This window comes from Sciurus vulgaris, assembly GCF_902686455.1.
Source record: "Sciurus vulgaris genome assembly, chromosome: 16".
Classification (NCBI taxonomy): Eukaryota; Metazoa; Chordata; class Mammalia; order Rodentia; family Sciuridae; genus Sciurus; species Sciurus vulgaris.
In genome coordinates, this window is record NC_136477.1 from 5048305 (window position 1) to 5072687 (window position 24383).

Here is a 24383-nt window from a genome sequence, read left to right on the forward strand (position 1 = left end):
ATAACTTTCTAGCAGCATATTTTTAGAAAGGGGTATGAATGAATTGCCTGAGAAAATAAACAAAATACTATTTTTAAGAAAAAACAATGAAATATGAGGGATCATCCACAATTCAACCACAAAGTTGAAACAATACATCATTTGAATGGAAATACAGAAAAGAGATATGTCATAACAAGCAGCAAACTAAAATATTGGAACTGGAAAAACTCAATGAAATCAAATATACAGTTAAGAACCCCAACAGAAGAGTATAAGAAGCAGAACAATGAATATCTCAACTACAAGATAGGTCATTTGAAATTACCCGGTCAGAATTTTTTAAAAAATTTTTTTAAACAGAGAAAACTGAAGAGAGCCAATGAGAGTTTTGGGACAACATTTGGTGAACAATGAGATTTTTGGAATGATAAGAGAGGAAAGTCACAGTATAACTATATTTTTATAATAATGGCTGAAAGCCTTCCAAATTTGAGGGAAAATATAGACATCCAGGTCAAAGAAGCTCAATGGACCTTAATTATCTTTGACCAACAAGGGTCCTGTCTCAGGCATCTTACTGCCAAACTGTCAAAAATTGAAAACAAAGGGAGAATTTTCAAAACACCAAAAGGAAAGTTTCAAGACACATAAAAGGGAATCTCTAGTAGACTAACAGCAGATTTCTCAGCAGAAACCTGACAGGCCAGGAGAGAGTAGAATGACGCATTCAGGATCCTGAATGACATAAACTTCCAACCAAGAATACTATACCCAGCAAACTGTGCTTTAGAAATGAAGGAAAAATGGTATCTCGCCAAGACAAGCAGGTACTGGAAGAAATCATCACTGCAAAATAGCCTCAGAAGAAATGCTTCAGGTAATACTGAATCTAGAAGCAAAAATAAGAAATTATCATCATGAAAACACAAGAAACTATAAAGGTCTTTACTAGAGAAGATACAGAAAAATGAAAGAAAAATATCAAAACTTCTTAATTCACAAATCACAAAGATGAACCACAAGAGAGGAAGAGGGGACCAAAGCACACAAGACAACTGGAAAAAAATAATAAAATAACAGAAGTCATTTCATATCAATAATAATCCAGAGTATTAATGGATTACACTCTCCAATTAAATTCTGAACACAATCCTTGTGATCATCTCAACAGGTGCACAAAAATCATTTGATAAAAGCCCTCAAACGATTGGATACAGAAGAGTGTTCCTCAATTAAATCAAGGCTATGTGTGGAGAACAGAAAGAAGAGTGTGTAGCACCCTGAGGGATTGCATGGTTCATTCTGCCCCTCTTCCCTCTGTCCCCAGCACTAGAATTCACTGTCGCTCAGATTCCCATCACACTAGTTGATTTCATCACGTCTTAACATTCACACACATGGGATCCTACAGCATGCTCTCCTGGTGTCTGCCTTTCTCTAAACATGGTTATTTTGAAAGTCACCTCTTTTATGTACATAAATAATACTGTTCCTCTCCATTGCTGAGGGGCATTTCATTACCTCATATACCATGATGTTGTTTTATACCCTCCTGCTGATGGACATTTGGGTTATTTCCAAATTTTTGCTATCATGAAGATTTTATGATCCTTATAATAGAAACCTTTTGTGGTTATATTCTTTCATGATTCTTGGGTAAACATCAACACATGGAATGAATGTTGGGTCATATGGTAAGTCAATGATGAACTTAAAACCTAAAAGACATGTATATTGATTTTCAAAGACTCCTATTTCCTTCATATCATTAACACCAGTTGGTATTTTCAATTCTCTGTGTCTTAGCCCATTTTGTGTTGCTTTAACACAAAACCTGAAACTGGGTCATATGTAAAAGGAAAGGATCACTTAGTTCACAGACCTGGAGGCTGAAAGCCCAAAGTGAGATTGCTCATCTGAGGGCCTCATGGTGTGTAATAACATGCTGAATAATGTATGGTCATGGCTGCATATGATATGAAAAGAAAATGTGGCCACAGTCAAAGGACAAGATATGAGGGGCATTGCTTGGTAATGACTCATTCTCATGGAGGGAAGTGCAGGCCTGTGAAAAGGGAATGTTCCATGTTGTTCCCATGGTGCTGCTGAGAGGTAGTAGAACATTAGGAAGTGGAACAAAACTGGAGGGAGGAGGTAACTGGAGGCTTCCCCTGGATGTGTCCATTTGTCTCTGGTCCATCACCCATGCCCTCTTGACTCCCAGTCACCATAAGGACAGCAGCTTTACTCTACCATAATTCTGCCTGTAGTTCTGTTTGACCACATGCCCAGAGACAATGGAGCCTGTCATTCATGGACAGAAAGCCCTCCAAAATCAATTGCTCCTCTTTCAATTATCTTTGCTCAGGTAGAATGTCACAGTGTTGAAAGCTTGGTAACAGCAAGTAGGTACGACTGGGGTTGTTGCCATGATTATCTGACCATGTGCTTGAAAGATGTAGAAAATGATCATATTTGAAAATGTTTTCTTTCCAAACTTTTCCCATAAACCATTTGGAGTTGCAGAATAGAAAAGGGCTAAAATATTGTGGATAAAACTTAAGAGATGTTTCTGGTGTGAGCTTGGATGAGCTGAATGCTGACCACAATGTCCACAGTAAAGACTATGCCTAGGAGATTTTAGATGGAAATGAGGACTGTCTTGAGGATTAGACTAGAGTCCATTTATGTTAGATTCTGGCAAAGGACTTGTCTATGTTTTACCCATGCCCTGAGACTCTGTGAAGCTGAGCTTAGGAGTTTTAGACTAAAGAATACAGCAGAAGAAATGTCAAGGAAGAACAGCATTCAGGCAGTGGCTTGGGAGGTTCTGGTTGCTTTTAGCCAAATTTACATTAAGAATTGGAAGAAAAGCAGATCAGAAAGATCTGAAGCACTTGCACTTTGGCCAGAAAAGGACCACATGTAAGGTGGAGGTCAGGTAGGGTGTGGTTTCAAAGAGATTAGCACCATTGAAAAGAAGCTGATGTCTTTGCACTGGGACAATAGGGAAGATACCATGAGTGCATCTCAGTACTGATCACTGTACCCCATTAACTACAGGCTCTAGGATATCAATGAGTGACCTATCTGAAAGACTTTGCTGTGAGAAGAGAGAGTCCTGCCCCCACAGAGTCACCTCGCAATTTGTTTTCCCAGGAATCATTTCACCATGTTCCACCATGCAGTTACCAGAGGATGCTTACCACTGGTCTAAGAGGACCAGGTCACTGCTTCTTTTACCAACAGATCTTGACAATATCCACATGTTGCTTGTTTTGAAGACATTAAGAATGACAGTATTATGGTCAATAGAGCCTTTTATCTAGACCTCAAGAAAGGCCAGGGAGGCCAGGCAAATTGTTGCAGGGTAGGAATTCCTGCAGGGAATTCATACATCCTCCTGAGAGGGTGATGCATAAAGATGTGAGTGAGCTAATACTAAAGTGGAGATCCCAGGAAGTTAAGATATACCAGGAATGTGGAACTGCTGCTGAGAACAGCCACAGAAAACAAGCAGAGCTAGGTCAAGGGAATGACCACATGAGTTTCAGCCAGAAAGCATATAGGGTCAGAGCTACCCAAGACCTTTTAGTTCAACATCCCACCACCACATTCTCTGGATGCCAGAATTGCAGGGAAAGGATTGAATGTTTGCTCTGCTGACTTTTGGCCTTGTTCTGGGCTAATTCTACTTTGGTATTGTGTGGTTTCCTTTAGGAATGGAATGTTTATCACATGCCATCGTACGTTGGAGATACGCAACTTCTAAAAATGATTTAGGGGCTCACAGCAAAAGTTTGTTTTGAGTCTCAGAGCAGCCTTTGGATTTGCACATTTGAACAATGCTGGAATGTTAAGACTATGGGGAGACTCCGCATGATGGACTGAATGCAAATTTTCAGTATGTGATGGGCATGAGTCTTTTGGGTCCAGGGGCAGAGAACTGTGTTTAAGATGTTGAATGTCCATGTGGCCTCCTGTGTTGAAGGCTGGTTCTCAGCTGGTGGTGCTATGGGGAGGTCAGGGAACTCTGGGATGCTGGAGCAGTTGGAGAATGTAAGTGACTGGGGGCATGCACGCAAGGGTATATCTTGTCACCAGATCCATTTTCCTTCCTGCCTGCAGTGAGGTGAACAGCTGAGCCCTGCCACATCTTTCTGCCTCATCACAGGGAAAATGGCACTAGATGACCCTGGGTTGATACTTATTGGACCTGAGCAAAAATAAGTTATACCTTCTTTAAGTCTCTTTTCTCAGGCAATTTGTCTCACTGAGGAAAAGTTGATTATTCCATGGCCTTAATCCATTCATGAGGGCTGTGACACCCTTTCCCAAGTGTTCCTCATGAAGCCCCATCAAACCCTGCCCCATTATAGACCAGGCTTCCAATATATGAGCACAATCCAAATAGAGCTCACTGTTACCTCTTCTAGGACACCAAAATACATGTCTCAATTTTGATTTAAGATTTTCAAAAACTCTTATGTGTTTTGACCATTTTTGTGTCATTTTTCATAAAATGTTCAAGCCTAAAATCCACCTAGGAATCCAATGTTTATTGGTCCACATGAGTCATTTTCAGTTTCCTGTATTGAGATTATTTTCTCCTGAATTATGAGCCACTTGCCCTTTTCCATCTCTTCTTTGTTGTCTTTTACCTTCTTTCCAATATGCAAAGATTCAGGAGTGGGAATTGTCTTTTTTCCTTCTTTCTGGTACTGGGGTGTGAACCCAGAGGCATTCCACCACTGATCCACATCTAAGATTATTTATTGTTTTAAATTCCATACAAGGTTTTGCTAAATTGCAGAGGCTGGCCTCTCAATGAGATCTTCTGCCTCAGTCAACCACATCTCTGGGATTACAGGTGTGTGCCACCATGCTGAAAGTCAATTATCATTTTTTGTGTGAAACACAAAGGCAACATGTGTGGAGCACAATGTGATGCCCGTCAGGGCCATTCCACATGTGGTGTGAACATCATGGATAAGTCCTCCAAGATTAACATGGGTACTGTGGATAATTACAGCTGTCTCCCAAAGTCTATCATTCTCTTCTAACTCTTTTAATAACCAGGTTTGTGAGTGTGAATTACTTTTTCTCACTGTAGCAACCCTGGAGTTTAGGTGGGTTAATCACGGTGCTTGGTCCAGGCATGAGGACTCTTCTCCTTATCTGATACCATTCTGCCTGGCGCAGTGAAGAGGTCCTAAATGAGCATGTGATTGATTCTGCACAAGAAAGACAATGAATTTTTTGTTTTGGGCATGGAACACTGCAATTTATAGACATGAATATATTCTCATTTTGCTGACTCAATTTATGTTCGAGTTCCCATTACTTATAATTAATATAAACTGGGTGTTCTCATCTTAAATGTATGATATTGTTTATGGGGCATCACTGGATCTGTCTTTGTACCAAACCTACAGTGAAAGCTGTCATGTCTATCCAACTGTCTACTTCACTACCTATCTAACCTGTTCAGTCTCGTGTCTATTTTTTCCCACCACTTTACCCTCCCCATTTGTCATTCTGTCCACCTCCCCTCTTTCCTGAATCCTCAAGGCATTGGTTTATGAACTCGTCCCATACTTTGTCCACAGGAGGTACTTTTGCCAAGAGAGAAGAAACACTCTTTTGAATAGGTATTCTTAAAACTCAAAAAAGGATGGTACAACAAATGGAAATGACAATTGATTTATTCACAATGGGTGCAAACGTGCATAAAAAATAGATCATCTCATGAAGAAACTGCACCCCATGAGCAATCAAGTCTTTACTCAAGAGCAAAGAGTCACAATGATCAATGAAATTCATAAAATTGAGAGGTATAGGAGAAAAATTGTGTCAAGGAAGCCAGGAAACCATTCAATCAAATATTCATAAATTCTGATCAATTTTATATGGAAGAACATATTTTCATTGGATAAAGGATATGCCACAAAGTGTAAAATGTGTACAATATTTTATGGTAAATATTTTGACAACTTTCCCAGTGAATATTAAAGTAGACGAATCCCATGATCAACTATGCTATTGGCAACATATTATATATAATTACAAAAAGAATGAAGGGGAATAATGAATGGGAGAGATGAGATAAAGCTGCAAACAAGATCATGTGCCTAAAGACACCCCAACAAACCATCAGCCCAAATATAAGAAGCAAGAAGGTGGTATGAGTGTGGTACAAGAAAGAATGCTTTCCTTTTACAACACAATGAAACTGAAAATCTAGCAGAAAAAAATGTTCTCTATTAATTCATAGAATATGTAGGATATCCACATATAAGCCAAGCTATTGCAAAGGTGTTCTCTATGATTTTATATAATATGGTTACATATATAAGTATGTATATTTACATATACCTAGCAAATCATGGAGATGCATATATTTTATGAGCAAATGGTACAGAGAAAGGGTCAAAGGAAAGATGTATTTATCTGCCCAAGGGTAGAAAAACTAACTGTTGTGCATCTATAATTTGGATTGAAATATGAAAGTATGAATTCAATAAATTGCTAGTCCAATATGAATCATGTTTCTCACAACCTGTGACAAAATGACTCTAAAATTCTAAGGGACTCATGAAAGGAAAATTCTGCAAAATGATCTCAAAGATACTGAAAAAGACAAAAATAAGAAGAAATATATTAGCCATTTCCAAAATATATTCTACTTAGTAAATGAAATATATTACTTATTTGATATAAAAAGAAATCACAGATGATGTGATTACATACTTAGAGGAACCAGGAAATTCCACCAGAAAACTTTTAGAACTCATAAGTGAATTCAGTAAAGTAGCGGGATATAAGATCAATACACATAAATCTAATGCATTTTTATACATAAGTGATGAATCTTTGGAAAGAAAAATTAGGAAAACTACCCCATTCACAATAGCCTCGAAAAAAATAAAATAGTTGAGAATCAATCTCACCAAAGAGGTGAAAGACCTCTACAATGAGAACGACAGAACACTAAAGAAAGAAATTAAAGAAAACCTTAGAAGATGGAAAGATCTCCCATGTTCTTGGATAGGCAGAATTAATATTGTCAAAATGGCCATACTACCAAAAGTGCTAAACAGATTCAATACAATTCCAATTAAAATCCCAATGACGTACCTTACAGAAATAGAGCAAGCAATTATGAAATTCATCTGGAAGAATAAGAAACCCAGAATAGCTAAAGCAATCCTTCGCAGGAAAAATGAAGCTGGGGGTATTGCAATACCAGATCTTCAACTCTACTACAAAGCAATAGTAACAAAAACGGCATGGTATTGGTACCAAAATAGACAGGTAGATCAATGGTACAGAATAGAGGACCTGGACACAAACCCAAATAAATACAATTTTCTCATACTAGACAAAGGGGCCCAAAATATGCAATGGAGAAAAGATAGTCTGTTCAACAAATGGTGCTGGGAGAATTGGAAATCCATATGCAACAGAATGAAACTAAACCCATATCTCTCACCATGCACGATACCAAACTCAAATTTAAGTTTGGATTAAGGACTTCAGAATCAGACCAGAAACACTGCAGATTATAGAAGAAAAAGTAGGTCCAGATCTTCAACATGTCAGTTTAGGACCAGACTTCCTCAACAGTACTCCATATCACAAGAAATAAAAGCAAGAATCAATAACTGGGATAGATTCAAACTAAAAAGCTTTCAGCAAAGAAAACTATCAGCAATGCGAAGAAAGAGCCCACAGAGTGGGAGAAAATCTTTGCCACTCATACTTCAGATACAGCACTAATCTCCAGAAACTATAAAGAACACAAAACACTCTACACCAAGAATGCAAATAATCCAATCAGCAAATGGGATAAGGAAATGAATAGACACTTCACAGAAGATCTACAAGCAATCAACAAACATATGAAAAAATGATCAACATCTCTAGTAATAAGAGAAATGCAAATCAAAACCACCCTAAGAGTCCATCTCACCCAATTAGAATGGTGATTATCAAGAATACAAGCAACAACAGGTGTTGGCGAGGATGTGGGGAGAAAGGTACACTCATACATTGCTGGTGGGGCTGCAGATTAGTGCAGCCACTCTGGAAAGCAGTGTGGAGATTCCTTAGAAAACTTGAAATGGAACCACCATTTGACCCAGCTATCCCACTCCTTGGTCTATACCCAAAGGACTTAAAATCAGCATACTACAGAGGTACAGCCATATCAATGTTCATAGCTGCTCAATTCACCATAGCCAGATTGTGGAACCAAACTAGATGTCCTTCAATTGATGAATGGATAAAGAAACTGTGATACACACACACACACACACACACACACACACACAATGGAATATTACTCCACCATAAAGAATGATAAAATTATGGCATTTGCAGACAAATGGATGAAATTGGAGAATATCATGCTAAGTGAGATAAGCCAATCTCAAAAAACCAAAGGACGAGTGATATCGCGAATAAGTGGATGATGACACATAATGGGGGATGGGAGGGGTTAATGTTAGGGTTAGAGTTAGGGTTAGGGAGAGGGGAAAGAATGGAGGAAGGAAGGACTGTATAGAGGAAAAAGAGGGGTGGGAGGAGTGGGGAGAAGGGAAAATTATAACAGAATGACTCAAACAACATTACCCTATGTAAATTTATGATTACACAAATGGTACGCCTTTACGCCATGTACAAACAGAGAAACAACATGTATCCCATTTGTTTATAATAAAAAAAAAAGAAATCACAGAAACACATAGAGGGATTTTAAAATAGAGCAAACAGCCTGGAAAATTTAGGACAAATTATGTATGACTAAAGTCAGTGAAGGAGTCTAACGAAGTCAACATGCAGGTGGGAAGTCCAGAGATGAGCAGGAGCTGCAGGATGCATTGCAGATTTTGTGAATAAAAATCACTTCAAGTGCAAGTGAATGGGAAAAAGAGACAGATGCAGGTAGGGCAACTGTCATTACTGCAGAAAGGGGTGTGGATTGTTAGTTCATTGAAGAAATCTCATGTAGAAATCCAATATCAACCTGTTGGGAAGGTATAGATTTATCTTCCGACACTTGATTTTCACAAACAAACTCAAGAAGGCTTATTACTCCCACAAAGAGTTTTATCTCTGAACCCATGCAGAGAGCAACTATGTGGCCTCAGTAAAATAACATAGCACTTGGGGGCAAAGATGCAGCCCAGGAGCCCAGCGCTGGAGGCCAGGATGGAGAAGACCTCCACAGCCACCATGACCTTGCCCTTGGTGCTGTGGTGCACAGGGAGGAAGGTCAGCCAGACACTGCAGAACACCAGCATGCTGAAGGTCAGGAACTTGGCTTCATTGAAGGTGTCAGGCAGGTTCCTGGCCAGGAAGGCCATCGTGAAAGTCCCCAGGGCCAGGGAGCCCAGGTATCCCAGGCCACAGTAGAAGGCAGTGACCGAGCCCTTGTTGCAGGTGATGATGATGTGGCCATGTTCAGAGTGTGTGTCTGAGTCCACAAAGGGAGGAGAGGTGCCCAGCCAGACTCCACAGAGAGTCAGCTGGATCAGGGAGCAGCTGGGAATGATGAAGTTAGGTGCCCCTGACACCAGCAACCGCCTCATCCTTCTCCCTGGGGCAGTGACCTTGAAGGCCAGGATCACAGTGACAGTTTTGGCCAAGACAGTGGAAACAGCCACAGTGAACACCAGCCCAAATGCTATTGGCTGCAGGGTGCAGGTGGCTGTGTTGGGAGGGCCAATGAAGAGCAGGGAGCAGAGGAAACAGAAGGTGAGGGAGATGAGCAGGATGTAGCTGAGAGCCCGGTTGTTGGCCTTGACTATGGGAGTGTGTTGGTGCCTCACGAAGACCCCAAGAACAGCAGCTGTGAGTGCAGAGAGGCAGAGAGCCATGCAGGCCAGCTCCATGCCCAGGGGATCTTGATAAGCCAGGAACGTCACCATCTTGGGGAGGCAGCGAGTCCTGTCACTGTTAGGGTACTCGTGTGTGGGGCACAGGACACACTGCCCTGCATCTGTGGAAAAGGCAAAGTTTCAGTATTTATTTTACACAAATTCCTCACATTTAAGTTATTAAAGGAAATGGTTATTTTTGCAATATCACTGTGAGTACACATGCTTGATGGAGAAGTTCCTCCATTCCTGACTCTGGGAGAATGCACTCAATGCAGAGCAATCCCACTACAATGGACCCTCTGAAGTTGTGGTCTGCAACACCTCGACCTTTCACTGGGTGGTGTCCTCAAGACCTGGGTTCTTCCATCCTTTCTCTCCCCACCCAGATTGTTCCTCATGTTGAACCCTGTGTAGCCATGTTTCTATTTTCTATTCACCCAAGAATGAGCTCCTAGTCACACATGGAAAGAGAGGTGAATGAGGAAACATTTCTGGTGCATCCTACCTCCATGACTACCATAATTTCTTGTGGTACTTTTTATAAATTTTCTTATTGGAAATCATCTTTTTCTGTAAAAATGGTGTTAAATTTTCTCCCGTCTCCCTTCTCCCCTGGAATACATTCAGGCTTAGAAGTGTGTGTGCTGAGCCCCTTTATGCTTAGTGTGGATGAGATTCCTTTTACTTGGGTTTCCTAGAAGTCACTCTTCAAATATGATTTGCTAACTCAAAGCTTTGTGATAGTGACAGTTGTGATTGAAGTGATTAGTTACTTGAAGTTTAGTGGAGAATCAAGGAAAGGATTCAGGCAAACCCGTGACTTGGTAGTGAAGCAGCATGTGCAATGTGTAGAGTAGGCCTTGCCCACTTAGGGTTTAACTCATTCTTGTGGGACTTGCACAGGAAAAATTCAAATCTTCCAGGGGTTGGAGAAAGGAAAAGCTTAACCTTGAATGTTTTTAAATTTACTTTTAAGAATTTAAAAAGTTGATACTTATTTGACCTTTTGATATTCATTTATTTACCCATCATATGCTATTCCCTTTTATAAAATATCAATTGTGATTAGTAGTACACACATGCTTGAAATAGACTCCTCCCTTGGTTATTTTCCTATTTTTCTCTGAGACCAATGGTATAAAGTAAGTTACCTGTATGTATCTATGAGAATTTAAAAAGTTTTTGCATGTGTAAAAAGAATACTGAAAAGAGATTGATGGAAATATTGGAATTTTGAATGAAAATATATTGCTGCTTTGTTATTGTTTTTATATTAATTGATATGATAATGCAGTTACTGAAGAACAGGGCATTTCTTTAAGCCTTTCCATTCATTTAAAGCAGACGGTGTGACTGGGTACCCTCCTTGAGGGGTGGTGTGTGTGGCATCCTGACCCGGGAGCCCTGTGCTCCCTCTGCCACGGCTCACACCTGCTCTCGCAGCAGGGATGCAGCCTCTGCCATGGGTTCATTAATGGCCCCATCTGCACTTCAATTTTGTTTCATGTGTGGAACCAGTCACCAGTTTCCGTGTTCCTGTATTAAAGGTCTTCTTTAGGTTTTATAAGCAATACTCATGCAGAAATTCAGAATTCCAAAATAATTGATCATGATTTTTTTTCACATTCCTTGAGATTTTTCTTCCTCATCACAGTGAACAGTGTTCCTGGCATCTGTCTCAGAAACAGGTGTGGCACACACAAGTGTGTACAAGTTGCATTAAGGGTACAGAGTCTTCATGCCTTTTGTCTCTTTCCTATTTTACACACTCATTTGGCATCTCAAATAGAATAATTCAAAGTAAGATTTGGTTACCTTACTTTTATCTGAAGACATCTATTGACTCTGCCAAGTGGTTGAAATCAATGATTTCTACTGCTGAGATGATTGCAATTGAACAGATTTGTGGGCATTCAAGTCATTATAATAAGTATTATTGGTATCTTGAAAAATAGAAATACTTTAAATTGAGTAAGTCTACATTTTCTGTTTTCCAAGAACATATTTAATTTTGACATAAATAACTGAAATTATTAGTGATGCATATAGAATTTATCCTTACATATACCAGATTGTGTCTTGTTAGGATGATGTGACTTTATATTTTCACTTCTTTGTTTCTTGCATTTGCCAAATAATCTGACATTATAGCTATATCATATCAAGTATGTGTACTTAGCGCAAAATTGTTCAGAGTTCATGACATAGCACAAAATAGAATAGAATATTTTCATGAAACTGTATATAGTTATCATTTGGTGGCAAAAGTGTTGAGTTCAAGACCTCAGTGCACCCCCAGGGAGCTCTGGGTGTTCAACCTCTTCCATGCATGGGCAGACTCTGCCTGGTGCCCTGAGAAATCTCAGGTGGACACCATCTCACCAGCACTGACTGTCAAGGTCAGGGGCCTCTGGAGTCAGCTCTGCAGGGGTGTCTAACAGGAAGAGGGGTGCTGACAAGAGCTGTCACCTAATGGGGTAGCAGCAGTGATGCTAAAATGGGAAGAGTAACAGTGAGCGAGGGGAGGATGGAGAGTAGGGTGCTTTGTTGTCCAGGGTGAGGCCCAGAGCCTTGGTTTCCTCTCCCCTGGGCCTGGTTAGGAGGCAAAGTGTCCATAAACGCTTTGGACATCTACCTGTGTGGTTGGAAATGTGTCCCTCTGGGCAAAACACACAAGCAAAGCAGCAGACAGGCCTTCCTTCCTGGGGGACTTTCCAGAATCCTGAACCACAGCCCTGGCTGCACACAGATCGAGGAATCTGAGGGGAAAGAGAAGCACTGGTCATGATTCTGCACTTTGTCAGCAACTTTGATGGCTGTCCATGTCCCTCCAAAAAAATCTCAGTGTGGGTAGGAAGTCCTCAGCACATCCTCCTCCAGCTCCCACCACGTTGACAGGGCCTCCCCTTCTTGACCTGGATTACATTTGCTACCTTGACTTTGTTATGCCAAATATTCTCAAGGTTCCTGGTCATTTTTTTCCTGCATCACCAGTCACACCCCAGACTTTTCTCTTTTTGTGTTAGCCTCTTCCTGCACAGCTCTGGGATGCAAGCTTCTATGTGGTGAAGATTCCAAGAGCATCTATGCCTGATAATATTTGTACCATACCTTCATTCTTGAAAATCAAAATGATACTGAGATTTCTTCTCACTTCAGTTAGACTGGCAACCATCAAGAACACACCTAAATTAATTACTGGAAATCATGTGGAAGAAAAGTTATATACGTGTATTTTTGGGGAAGTTGACAGTTAGAGCTACTACTGTGGAAGTTAGTGTGGAGATTCCTCAAAACCCAGTAATAGAACCCACCTACTCTACTCCTCAGTATTTATGAAAAAGTCCACTGAAATGAATGGTTGTAGCAGCAGAATTTGCAATAGCTCATTGTGGAATCAGACCTGGTGCACATTAACAGACACAAGGATAACAAATGTGGTAGATATACATAGATGGAGTTTTACTCAGTCACAATGTTGAATGAAATTATGTCATTTGTTGGTAAGTAGATAGAAGTGGAGAAATTCATGCTAAAGGAAATAAACCAGAGTAAAGAAGTCAAGGGTTGAAAGTTTCCTTTCATATGTGTTAAGGGGAGAGAGGGGGAGAATAAAAAGAGCATCTCACAAAAGCAGAAGGGTGAGCTATAGAGAAGAGAAAGGAGATGGACAGGGAGGGGGGAAGTGGGCATGGAATGTACTGGGAAATCTCAGGTGGACACCAAGTCAACAGCACTGATCTTCAGGAAGATGTACTGGGAATGTATTCTGTCCAAGTCTACTCTGTCCATGTATGAATACACCACAATGAACCCAGTGTTCATGTGGAATTAGAATGCATTAATTAAAATAATAATAAATATTTATGACAACAGAATGGAAATTATAGAATGGAGCAAGGGACAAGGAGTTGGGAGATGTAGGGGAAAGAGAAGCACTGGGGAATGATTCTCATGGATTATGTTATGGGCATGGATGAAGATGGCATCATGAAGCCCAGTATTCTGTGTAGTTTCCCTTGTTTGGGGCTAGTTCATAGATGGGGTAAGGTCACAGAGTCAAGACCCAGACTCCAGGAGTTTGGTGGAAGCAGGCTTGTGGCAAACAGCCTGCCAGCTCATTTATTGCAGGAACAGCTATACACTTTATAGGTTTCTTGCCCAATCACAATGCGCCACATGGGATCAGAGCACCAGGTTCCTATATGGACTCCCTTGGTAACACTGAGTCAATTTGGGGCAGTTGTATACTTTCCTAGGTAGCTGAAGCAGAATACTCCTCCCTGCAGGTTTACACACTTGAATCGTTGCCTGCTGCTAGCCAAGAACTAGGATTTCTCCCAACAATTACGTATGATAAAAATGAACCAATAAAGCAAAGTAGGCAAGCTGTTTAAAGTAACTGCTGAAAAGAGCAAGGTCAGGAGAGAAGTAGTGAGAGGGCATTACACACCATGGCTTGGGTTTATTCTGCTGTAGGTATCACAACCCAGGCATGAATTGCTTTTTGTTTTTTTGATTTTTTGGTATTGGGGATTGAAGCGAGGGTCTCATGCATTCTAGGCAAATGCAATAGAATGGTGTTATATTCCTAGGTCATTTTTAATTTTATATTTTGTTATGGGGTCTTGCGGTGTTGCTCACACTGGTCTTGAACTTGTTGTGATCCTTCTGCCTCTACTTCCCAAGTAACTGGGATCTGAGGGCTGCACCACCATGCCCAGCTGGACACCACTGCTAACAATTAAAAATGCATCATGGGTGGGAATCATGACTGTTACATAAATCTCCTGGAACACTGTAGGAATATCCCAATGTCAAAACATGATATAAAATCTTGCCAATTCATAGGGTTGCTGAGTAGAAGAAATGCTGAAGGTTAAATTGTCTAACGTGTTAAAGGAGGAATGTAATGGACTCCACAAAGATGTGAGTCCATAATTTACTCATATTCATAGGGCATTAAAGCATAATAAATCTGGACCATATTTAATGAAAGGCTTCTGGATGTGTGAAGGGACATATTTGGTATTTATTCATCTCCATTGTTATCTCCTTATCTCCATGCATTAACTTTGTTCATTTCATTCTTTCAATTGCTGCTGAAGCTAACATACACAAACTACAACTAATGGCTTTTGTGAACTTGTTCTTCGTGTTGATTTCAGATTAAAATATGCAAAAGCAAGACCACATATTAGAAGTTGAGATGGGAAAGGTGACTTTAGTGCTGAGTTAAACAGTCACAACTAGTCTCAATTCAGGACTCCATTCATATTTCTCCCACGTACCCAAACTGAAATGGATCATACCTCTGTGAATCCAATGGGCCATTCTATCATCTCCTCAGTGATGACCAAGCCTTGACCAAGTGGACTCTTGGAGACAAACTCTCCTACTTTAACCAGCAGCCCAAGCCCTGCAGGGAAATTCACAGCATTGTGGATATCATAGTGGGCCCTCTGCTTGCTCTTCTCATCTAGGGAGATGTGGTCCCCAGCTCTGTTTGTAAACTGGATTTTCTTCAGGAACCGATGCAGCTGTGGGAGAGGCAGAATTTGGACATGAGGAGCATATTCGAATGTATGTAGCATGCACTCCTTTTCTTACACCACCCTCCATTCTGGAGACATTGCTATTAGTGACTCAGCCCTGTTTGGGTGGCTACCACCTCATGGATTCAAGTGGGAAAAACAATAATGGAGTGGAAGAATTCAGTCAGAACAATTCTAGGATGATCCCCAGATCATCCTTGGCATGGGCTCCTTGCAAACCTGAACAATCAAATCTGTTTAGGGCTTCATAGGAGTCAATCCTTGCACACTGAAAAGGTCACAATGGACATGAATTTGTTCTCGGTAATGGTAATATGAGTGTACGCATAACTCAAAAATCATGAGCGTGTTTACATTAAATATGGGCATTGCTTTATGTATCAATTTTATGTCAACAAAGGTTAAGAAATGACATGGGCTGGGGATATAGCTCAGTTGGTAGAGTGCTTGCCTTGCAAGCACAAGGCCTTGGGTTCAATCCCCAGCACCACAAAAAAAAAAAAAAAGAAAAGAAAAGAAAAGAAAGCATGACATATGAGTGTTTTCTCTCTATTCCTCAGATATTTTTGGGAAAATGTCATCATCTCATAATATTGCAGGTTGTGTCCTTTGCTCTGAAATTAAAATATTAAAACTCCAGATTCTAATGACTTTTAATAGAGTATGCTAACATTGAATCTCTGTGTTGGGGAAGATAACTAACCCTTGTTCTTTAAACAGCTGTTCAGAGGTGTAGAGTCAAACCATTCTAAATAATCCACAATTATGTCATTGAATTTATCTTCTTAAAGTCACCAAGTTTTCTTAGAATTTCATCTAAATGAACTCAATATGGCATATCAAATATTGTTAGTAAAAATAGACAATAGATGGCAAATTAAACTTGATGACATAATGTTTGACATGCATGTATTTATCCACATCTGAAAAGAAAATGAAATTTAATTGACTTACTTGATAAATTTCCTTAAACATTTTGTCCCTTGTACATGAGAACAAGAGCTCATAAATGTGTTCCATGAATCAGTATTTAATTCAGATAAGCCAGGTGGAAAATAAACAAAAAACCATATATGATCAAGGGAGATATCCTGAGGTGACAGACATCATTGGTGGCATGCAATCGGAAAGTAGAACCACAGGCCCTGCCCACAATCTTGTTTGCAGTTTTGGAGAATAGTGACCTCTAAAATCAATTCATTCTCCAGAGTCATTTGAGGATACTATGTCAGTACCATTTCTCTTTTCACCCAGAGGACTTGGGGCACTACATATTTAGTATTTTAGATGGAACAGCTGCTGTCAAAGGTGGCCACTATGTCAATATTCTCTGTGCTTGTGTGCACACTAAGGAACTGTATAGATTTTATTAATTGTTGCCCTGTTTTGTCATGGGCTGTGTTTGGATATTTTATATAACTTTATCTTAAATGCAAAGTATTCTGATATAATATTTTATTCAACTGTATGAAGCCACCACCTCCTTTGGCAGAATTCTCCTGATATAGATAACAAGTATTTCTATACATCTAATTATCTGTATACAACAGTGATCTGTAATATATTCAGTATGAAAAAATGCATATTCCATTGTTCCTAATTTTGTTGATCTTAAGAGAAAACATGACCATGAGATACTTGAGTATAATACCCATAGATGCTATCAGTTTCCCAGTGCATGACCGGGTACTGGCTGAGTTTTACCTGCCAGGGAAGAAGCCTAGGCTGATCAGTGTCTTCTGAAGATCCCATTTCAGATTTCTGAATAAGCATGTTATGGAGGACGTGGGCCAGTGCATACACAGCATTATAGATGAAGTAGCTGGAGTCAGACATGGTCGACATGTCAATCATTCCTGACACAGTCTCAAAGGATGCATTTTCAGGACAATTAAAAATTTTTCCACATAGTGACCCAGCAGGTGAACAATGAAAAAGGTGCAACCACAATTTTGGGAAGTAAAAGTCTTCTGGATAGTGGGAAGGGTCAACTGTCTTGAGAAAGTGTTGGAAGCCAGGGATCTCCCCCTTGTGAGGTGAGAATGAGAAGCTTCCATGGAAAGAGTGCAGCATGTGGTTCATTTCCGACGTGACGATATCCCACTTTGCTGCCATGATCCACACCTTCCCTGTGGTTAAGAAGAATTCTGCTGCGAGGTCCACAGTGATGAGGCTCCCTGCTTCACCGTGGAGTATGTGCACATTTGCAGAGGAGACTCTGATCCTACTCATGAAGGCAATGTCGCTGGGTCCATACATTGTCTTAGTGTCAGGGAGCTTTTCTGTTAAGGCCACACAGATACCGTTCTTTACCAGCTCTGCTTTCAGATCCCTCAGGAACTGCTCTCCCTTCAAATCATCAGATATGAAGAGTGCCACCCAGGTCCAGCCAAAGTGCAGCAGTAGGGAGACCATTCCATGGGCCAGAGAGCTGTCCTTGGGGGCCATCTGATAGAGTGATGGAAACTGGTCTTCATCACTTAGCATGGGATCAAAAGGTCCATATGAGACCTAATGAGCAAAGATAATTGTCATGATTCTGAGTTCAATTGGAATTGGGGTTTCCCTCTTGTACAGGGCATGTTAGACTTTTCTAGGAAAGGGATCATGAGTGGATTACTGTTCAGAAAAGAGAAAGAGTTCTCTTTCAGTTAGCTTGTTCTCTGCTGTGACCAAAAGACCTGACAACAATTAGAGGAGGAAAAATTATTTGCACAATCATGGGTTCAGAAGTTTTAGTCCATGGCTGGCTGTCTCCATTTCTTTGGGTTCAAGATGAAGCAGGACATCATGGCAGAAGAGTGTAGTAGAAAAAGCCACCATGCTGCCTATCATCACCACCCAGTTAATCTATCAGCTTATTGACACACTGATTAGGTTAAGGCTCTTATAACCCAATAATGTAACCTCTAAAATTTCTTGCATTGTCTCACACCTGAGCTTTGATGGGACATGTCATATCCCCACAAGTGCTGTTTTCATTGCCCAGTTCTCTCCTTCTGAGCACAGGGAAGGCCAAATTTTTCAGCTTTATTTCCCTTAGGAAAGGTCATGTGACCTCCCATTAAAGCCAGTGTGTGAGATCCTTATGAGCTTCTCTACTCAAGTAGTGGGAATAAAGGATGGATTATAGGGAGGTGTCTTGCAACCTCTACCGTTTCCTGAGGTGTGTCTTATCCTCATGGGATATGGAAAGCCAGCAGCTGAATTTCCCTTTGATTCAATGTAAGGGACTGTCATTGGAGGAAATCCCAATTAGTCTGCAGAATTCACAGCCCACCTACCTGTGGGGTCTTGTAGAGCTCCAGAAGGGTTCCAATCTCAGCTGAGAATGCTGATGTGGTTCCTGCAATGACAGCAGCAGACTTGGTCTGTGTCTGACAGTTGTAATTAGGGAGAGGGTCCATTTTTCCAGACAGCCAAAGCAGAGTGCTCCACAAGGTGAACTGGTCACTGGAGAAGGCATTGTGGACCTGGAACCCCAAGGTCAGGTTGGGGAGCAAGTGAGAGTCCTTGTTGACCTCCTGGATGGCAAAGTAGAAAGCCAGCACATACTGGTAGTTCTTCCAAAGCCAGCTAAACACAAGGGAACAAGGAGTGAAGGTGATCCAACCATGCATTTCAAATCAACTTCTCCACTACACAAGACCTGGATCAGACTCTCTAATCCACTATGAGGGTCTCCTGCTTTCACATGGAGCTGGTGTGAAGAAGGTTCCCTGGCACCTGGAAGACACTGGAGTGACTCCCTCTCAGGAAGTGAACTGAGAGGCTTGCAGGGCATTGTGAGTGGATGAGGTGTCCTTTGTCTGGATCATAAGCTACCCACTGAGCATATTTGGTTTTCAGTGTCCTATAAATGGGAGGTGCATCAGAGCATGCTCAAGACAGTAAGGTGCTCTCCTCTGGGGACGCCAGTGAGGGTCACACACTCCCCTTTGTAAACACTTTAGCAAAGTATGGGGGGCTTCCCAACCTGTGGTTTTGAGTCTAGTTAGATGCAGACTGTTGGGATTCGGATGCGGAGTGGCCTGGCAGGATTCAGGAAGGTGAGCACAAGGGCAAACAAAGCACAATGGGAGCCAGTTTTGAGTGATGCAGACTCAAGTTTAATGCGGAAACACAAGTTTTATATTCTCACGCAGCCAATCAGCGACAAGGGGAGTGCCTTTAGAACAGGGTGCTAGCGGGTATCTCTCGTTCTGAGCTTGGAGCTCACTCCTTATAAGGGAAGAGTATGTGCCTGCAGCCAGTGTGCCTGAAAGGAGTTTGACTCACAGCAGAGGTGTGCCTCCTGCTTCTGAGAGGACACAGATGTGCCTGTTCCATAGTCAAACATCTTCCTTCAGTTTTAACCACACGGCTTGGGGCACTCCTTCAGCAGACACCAATACACAACATGTGGACTCCATGTGTATCTAATAGTTTAAAATAACCCTGACTTGCCAGTTCTTCAAACAATTGAGAGGAGCATCCTCTACAGCCCTTCAACATGGGGTATTTTGAGTGAATGCTTTCTATATTCTAATCTATCACCTTATCACAGCTGTTTTATTCAATGATATTTTCCTTGAAAGCTAATGTTTGATTCAGAACCTCCAATTTATTTCTACAGTCTTCAAGATGGTAACTCAACTTGAAATATTTTTTCTTTCTCTTTAGAGAATGCTTTCTCCTTTTATGTTTGAAAATTTGACATTTTTCTCTAAGTAGATTTTTGAAAAATATTGGTTGTTGAATTTTATTATAGCCTTTCTTGTTTTCTAATAGAATTATTATTTTGTTTAATCTTTATGAATTTCTTTCCTTTTCTTTGCTTATAATTGATCTAGTTCTTCTATCTTAAATTGCAGCCTTATTTAAATATTAAAAAACTTCATTTAATGAATTATGAATTCTTAATATTTTATGTTATTGGTGATTTAGTTCATATTCATGGTTGCTTATGGTTTAATTCTATGAATTTCCATGAACAGTTTTGTGATGTTATTTTGTAGGAACTCTTTAATTGAACATTGGCAAAATATTTTTAACCAGTTCCAAGTGACAATGATTTCTTTTTTAATTACACTGTGTTTTTTCATTCTTTCCAATAATTTTTTTCTGTATTATTGCTACTTAAGGATGAGAAATTTTTTGTCGCTAAAGCACATGGCCAAATATCTTTTTCTATACTTAATTGACAAAAATATTCTTTTAGTTCATGTAGAAATAATTGGACATGTGTTACATATAGTAGAAAATTATACAGTTGGAATTTGTTCCATTCTTAATTTTTATCTTTGTATTATTAAAAATTAGTAAGAATGAGTCAATACTTTTTTTAACTTTAAGCCAATTCTCTTCCTTGTTCTGGTTTTCTAAATGAAGGGAATGTTTTTAAAGGTTTAATTTTAAACTTATTGTTTTAACTGAGAGATCAAATATAAAAATTGTACACATTTATGAGGTACCACATGATGTTCTCATGTATGTACACATTATTTAGTGTTTAGGTTCAGTATACACTTCTATTCAAGTGTTTCTCTCTTTCCAAGATGAGAACATGGAGAAACCTTTGAGTTATTCAAGGACACAACTCATTATCATCGTTTGTAACCATCCTCCTGTGAAATAGCACCCCAGACAATCCAGCTTTTCTAATTGTAACTTAGAACCACTGATCCGCCTGTCCCACCCCTCACCAGTCCTTGTTCACTCAGCCTCTGATACCAACCAATCTACTCTCCAATTCTATGAGATCAACTTTTGGAAAAAATTCAACTCCCTCCAAAGTCCCCAGTACTTGATGAAGGGGATCAAACTGAAGAAGTGGTCTCAATAGATGCAGAATCCTATCCTGTATCTTAAAAATGTATAGATTCACAAGTCTCAAAAAAGTGATATACCTAAGAATAAAACTAAGAAATTAGAGATCTCTACAATGGAAATTATAGAACATTGAAATAAGAAATTGAAGAAAACACAAGAAGAGAGAATGCCTCCTGTATTCATGGATAGAATTAGTATGTTAAAATGCGATACTACCTAACATAACGTACGGTTTCAATGAACTCACCATTGAAATACTGATGAATTTCTTCAAAGACCAAGATAAAAAGTCTTAAAGTCTTTTTTTGGGAGAAAAAAAGACCCAGAATACTCAAAGCAATTCTAAGCCAAAAGAGCAATGCTGGAGGCATCACAATACCTGACTTATTTACTATACTGCAGAGCTAGAGTCACAAGAACTGCACATTTTAGTGGCATAAAAGCAGATATGTAGTCCAATGATAGAGAATAGAAGGTACAGAGACAAACCCACACATCTACAGTCACCTGACCCCTGACAATGATGCTGAAAACATTCACTGGAGAAAAGACAGTCTTTAACAAGGCTGGTGCTGAGAAAACTGGTTATCTATATTTAGAAGAGTGAAACTAGACCCTTATCTCTCATCCTGTGCAAAAGTCAACTCAAAATGGATAAAAGACCAAGGAATTACATTAGAAAATATGCAACTTCTAGAAGAAAATCTAGGGTCAACACACCCACATAGAGGCACAATGACTTTCTCAATAGGACCCCTAAAGCTCAGGAAATAATGCCCAGAGTGAATAAATGGGATGGTATCAAATTAAATTCTGCATAGCAATTTTGAGAACCTACAGAATGGGGCAGCATCCTTGCTAGCTACACTTCTGACAGAGGATGAATATCCACAATGTATAAAGAACTCAGAAAACTTTACCCCAAAACACCACAAATAGCCCAGTTAATAAATGTGCAAATTTATTAAGCAGGCACTTCTCAAAAGATGAAATACAAACTGCCAACAAATATATGAATGAATGTTAACATCATTAGCAATTATGGACATGCAAATCAAATCTAAATTGATTTCATCTCATACTGGTCAGAGAGGCAGGCCTCAAGAATACAAATAAAAATGAATGTTGGAGGGGATGTGGAAGCAAAGGAACACTTTTACACTCTTGATGGGACTGTAAATTGTACAACCACTATGGAAATCAGTATGGATCCTCAAAAGACTAGTCATGGAGACATCATATGACCCCGCTATACCACTCCTTGGTGTTTACTCTAAAGAATTAAAGTCATCTTACTAAAGTGATACCTGCATACCCATGTTCACAGCAGCACAATTCACAATAGCTAAACTGTGGAGGTAACATAGGTGTCCATTAATGGATGAATGGAGAAAGAAAATGTGCTTCATAGACACAATGCAGTTTTACTTAGCCATAGAGAAAAATGAAATTATGCCATTTACAGGAAAATGGATAGAACTTGAGACCTTTACATGAAGTGAAATAAGACAAACTCAGAAGGTTGAGGGTCATATTTTTTTTCATACTTGGAAGCTAGACAGGAAAAATGAAAATAAATTTGGAGAGATCTCATCAAAATGGAAGGCATATCAGTGGAGAAAAGGGACCAAGGGGCAAGAGCAGGGGAGGTGAGGGAAGTGCTGGAGAGAGACAGTAGCCAAATTACACTCCTGTGTCGTGTGCAGGTGTGAAAATGTAACAGTGAATCCCACCAGTATGTGCAACTATGTGCACAATAAAAAGGTGAAGTGAAAAATAGCACAGAGCAGAAGATGAAAATGGAAGGTTGTAGAAAGACAAAGGAAAAATGAAATGGAGAAAAACATTTTGTATATATTTATGAATATTCAAAATAAATCCCACTAATATGTGTAAATTATAATGCACAAAATAAACCCAAAAGAGAAGGAAAGGACCTCAGAATTCACTGTTTCTCTCATGACTGCACAGTTGTCATAATTCCTAGGGGGAAACACACATGCACACACACAGACACACACATACACAAGCAAATACACTTACACAAAATCATGACCACACCTAATACACACACAAAGAATAGAAACTCACCTGGTGGCTCTCACGTCAGTCTTTGGTTGGAGTAAAAAGGATATCCGAGATATCTCTGAGTCCTGGTTCATGTTGTAAAGGGGGAAAAACCCACCCAGGACCAGGTCTCCATCTCTGAAGACAGTCGGCCTCAAATATCCTAAGCAATTCTTTACTTTCACCCATGTTGTATGTGCAGGCTGTAGGAGCATGAAGAGAAGGCTCATGAAGAACACCATGTCCAGCTCTGCCCAAACAGAGATGAAGCCCTGGGCAGAGTGTGAAGTGGGAAGTTGCAGCTGGATCATGTCTACCCTCTCAGCCTCTGCAGGGAGGGTCAGTCCCTGAGTAGGGCACAGGAAATCCCCTCACTCCATGCCCTCCTGCTGGGAGAGCACATGCAGGAGTAGCTGGCCAGACCCTGCAGAGCCAGGAGCAAGGGGGTTATTAAGGCAGACTTGGTGCAGAGACCTCACCCTTACTGTCCTGTGGTCAGACCAGCTCTGGGCTCCTTGTCTTTTCTCTGCTTCCCTTCAGTCCATCCAGAAACTCTGGGGACCAGTGCCCAAGGCTCTGCACCTGTCACCCTGCAAACCTGGTGACAAAGACTGTTGAAAAACATGTTTGTCACTTCTCCTGTGGGGCTTAGGACTTCATCATCTTCCAACAAGGCATTGGGGACCCGGTGTCCTGAGACAGCAGGCCCTGCACCCTGTGGCCTCAGGGGCTAGGGGTGGCTGTGTCAGAAGCCTGATCTGAGGAATTGGGCAAGTCTGAATGAGCTGGTGTTGGAATGGACCAAGCACCCAGGAGGCCCTTGCACATGATGCATTAGCAAGACGGTGAGGGCTGAGGTCAGTCAGTGAAGACTTCCTGTGCAACCCCCACAGCCCTTGACTACCACCTCTAACAGCACCATCAGGCCTCAGTGTCCTACTGGAATAAAGGGCTTCTGATTGACAGGGCACAGGCTGGGCTGAGGACAGGATGGGAGGCTGACCTCAACCTCTTCACAGAACTGAACCTAGTGACCCCTGAGCCTGATGCTCTGAGCTCTGCCCTGTCAGAATCCCTGCCCCAG

At 40.5% G+C, this 24383-nt stretch overlaps 1 protein-coding gene across 1 annotated transcript; it reads right to left on the reverse strand.

The window, feature by feature from the left end:
* Window positions 1-9062: 9062 nt before the first annotated feature.
* LOC306646489 (vomeronasal type-2 receptor 116-like) lies at window positions 9063-23610 on the reverse strand (the record flags this gene model as incomplete). Its single annotated transcript, XM_079115088.1, has 6 exons — window positions 9063-9985; window positions 11018-11027; window positions 15179-15406; window positions 17126-17932; window positions 18706-18997; window positions 23324-23610. 6 exons carry the CDS (start codon window positions 23608-23610, stop codon window positions 9063-9065), a joined length of 2547 nt encoding a protein of 848 aa, XP_078971214.1.
* Window positions 23611-24383: the final 773 nt, after the last annotated feature.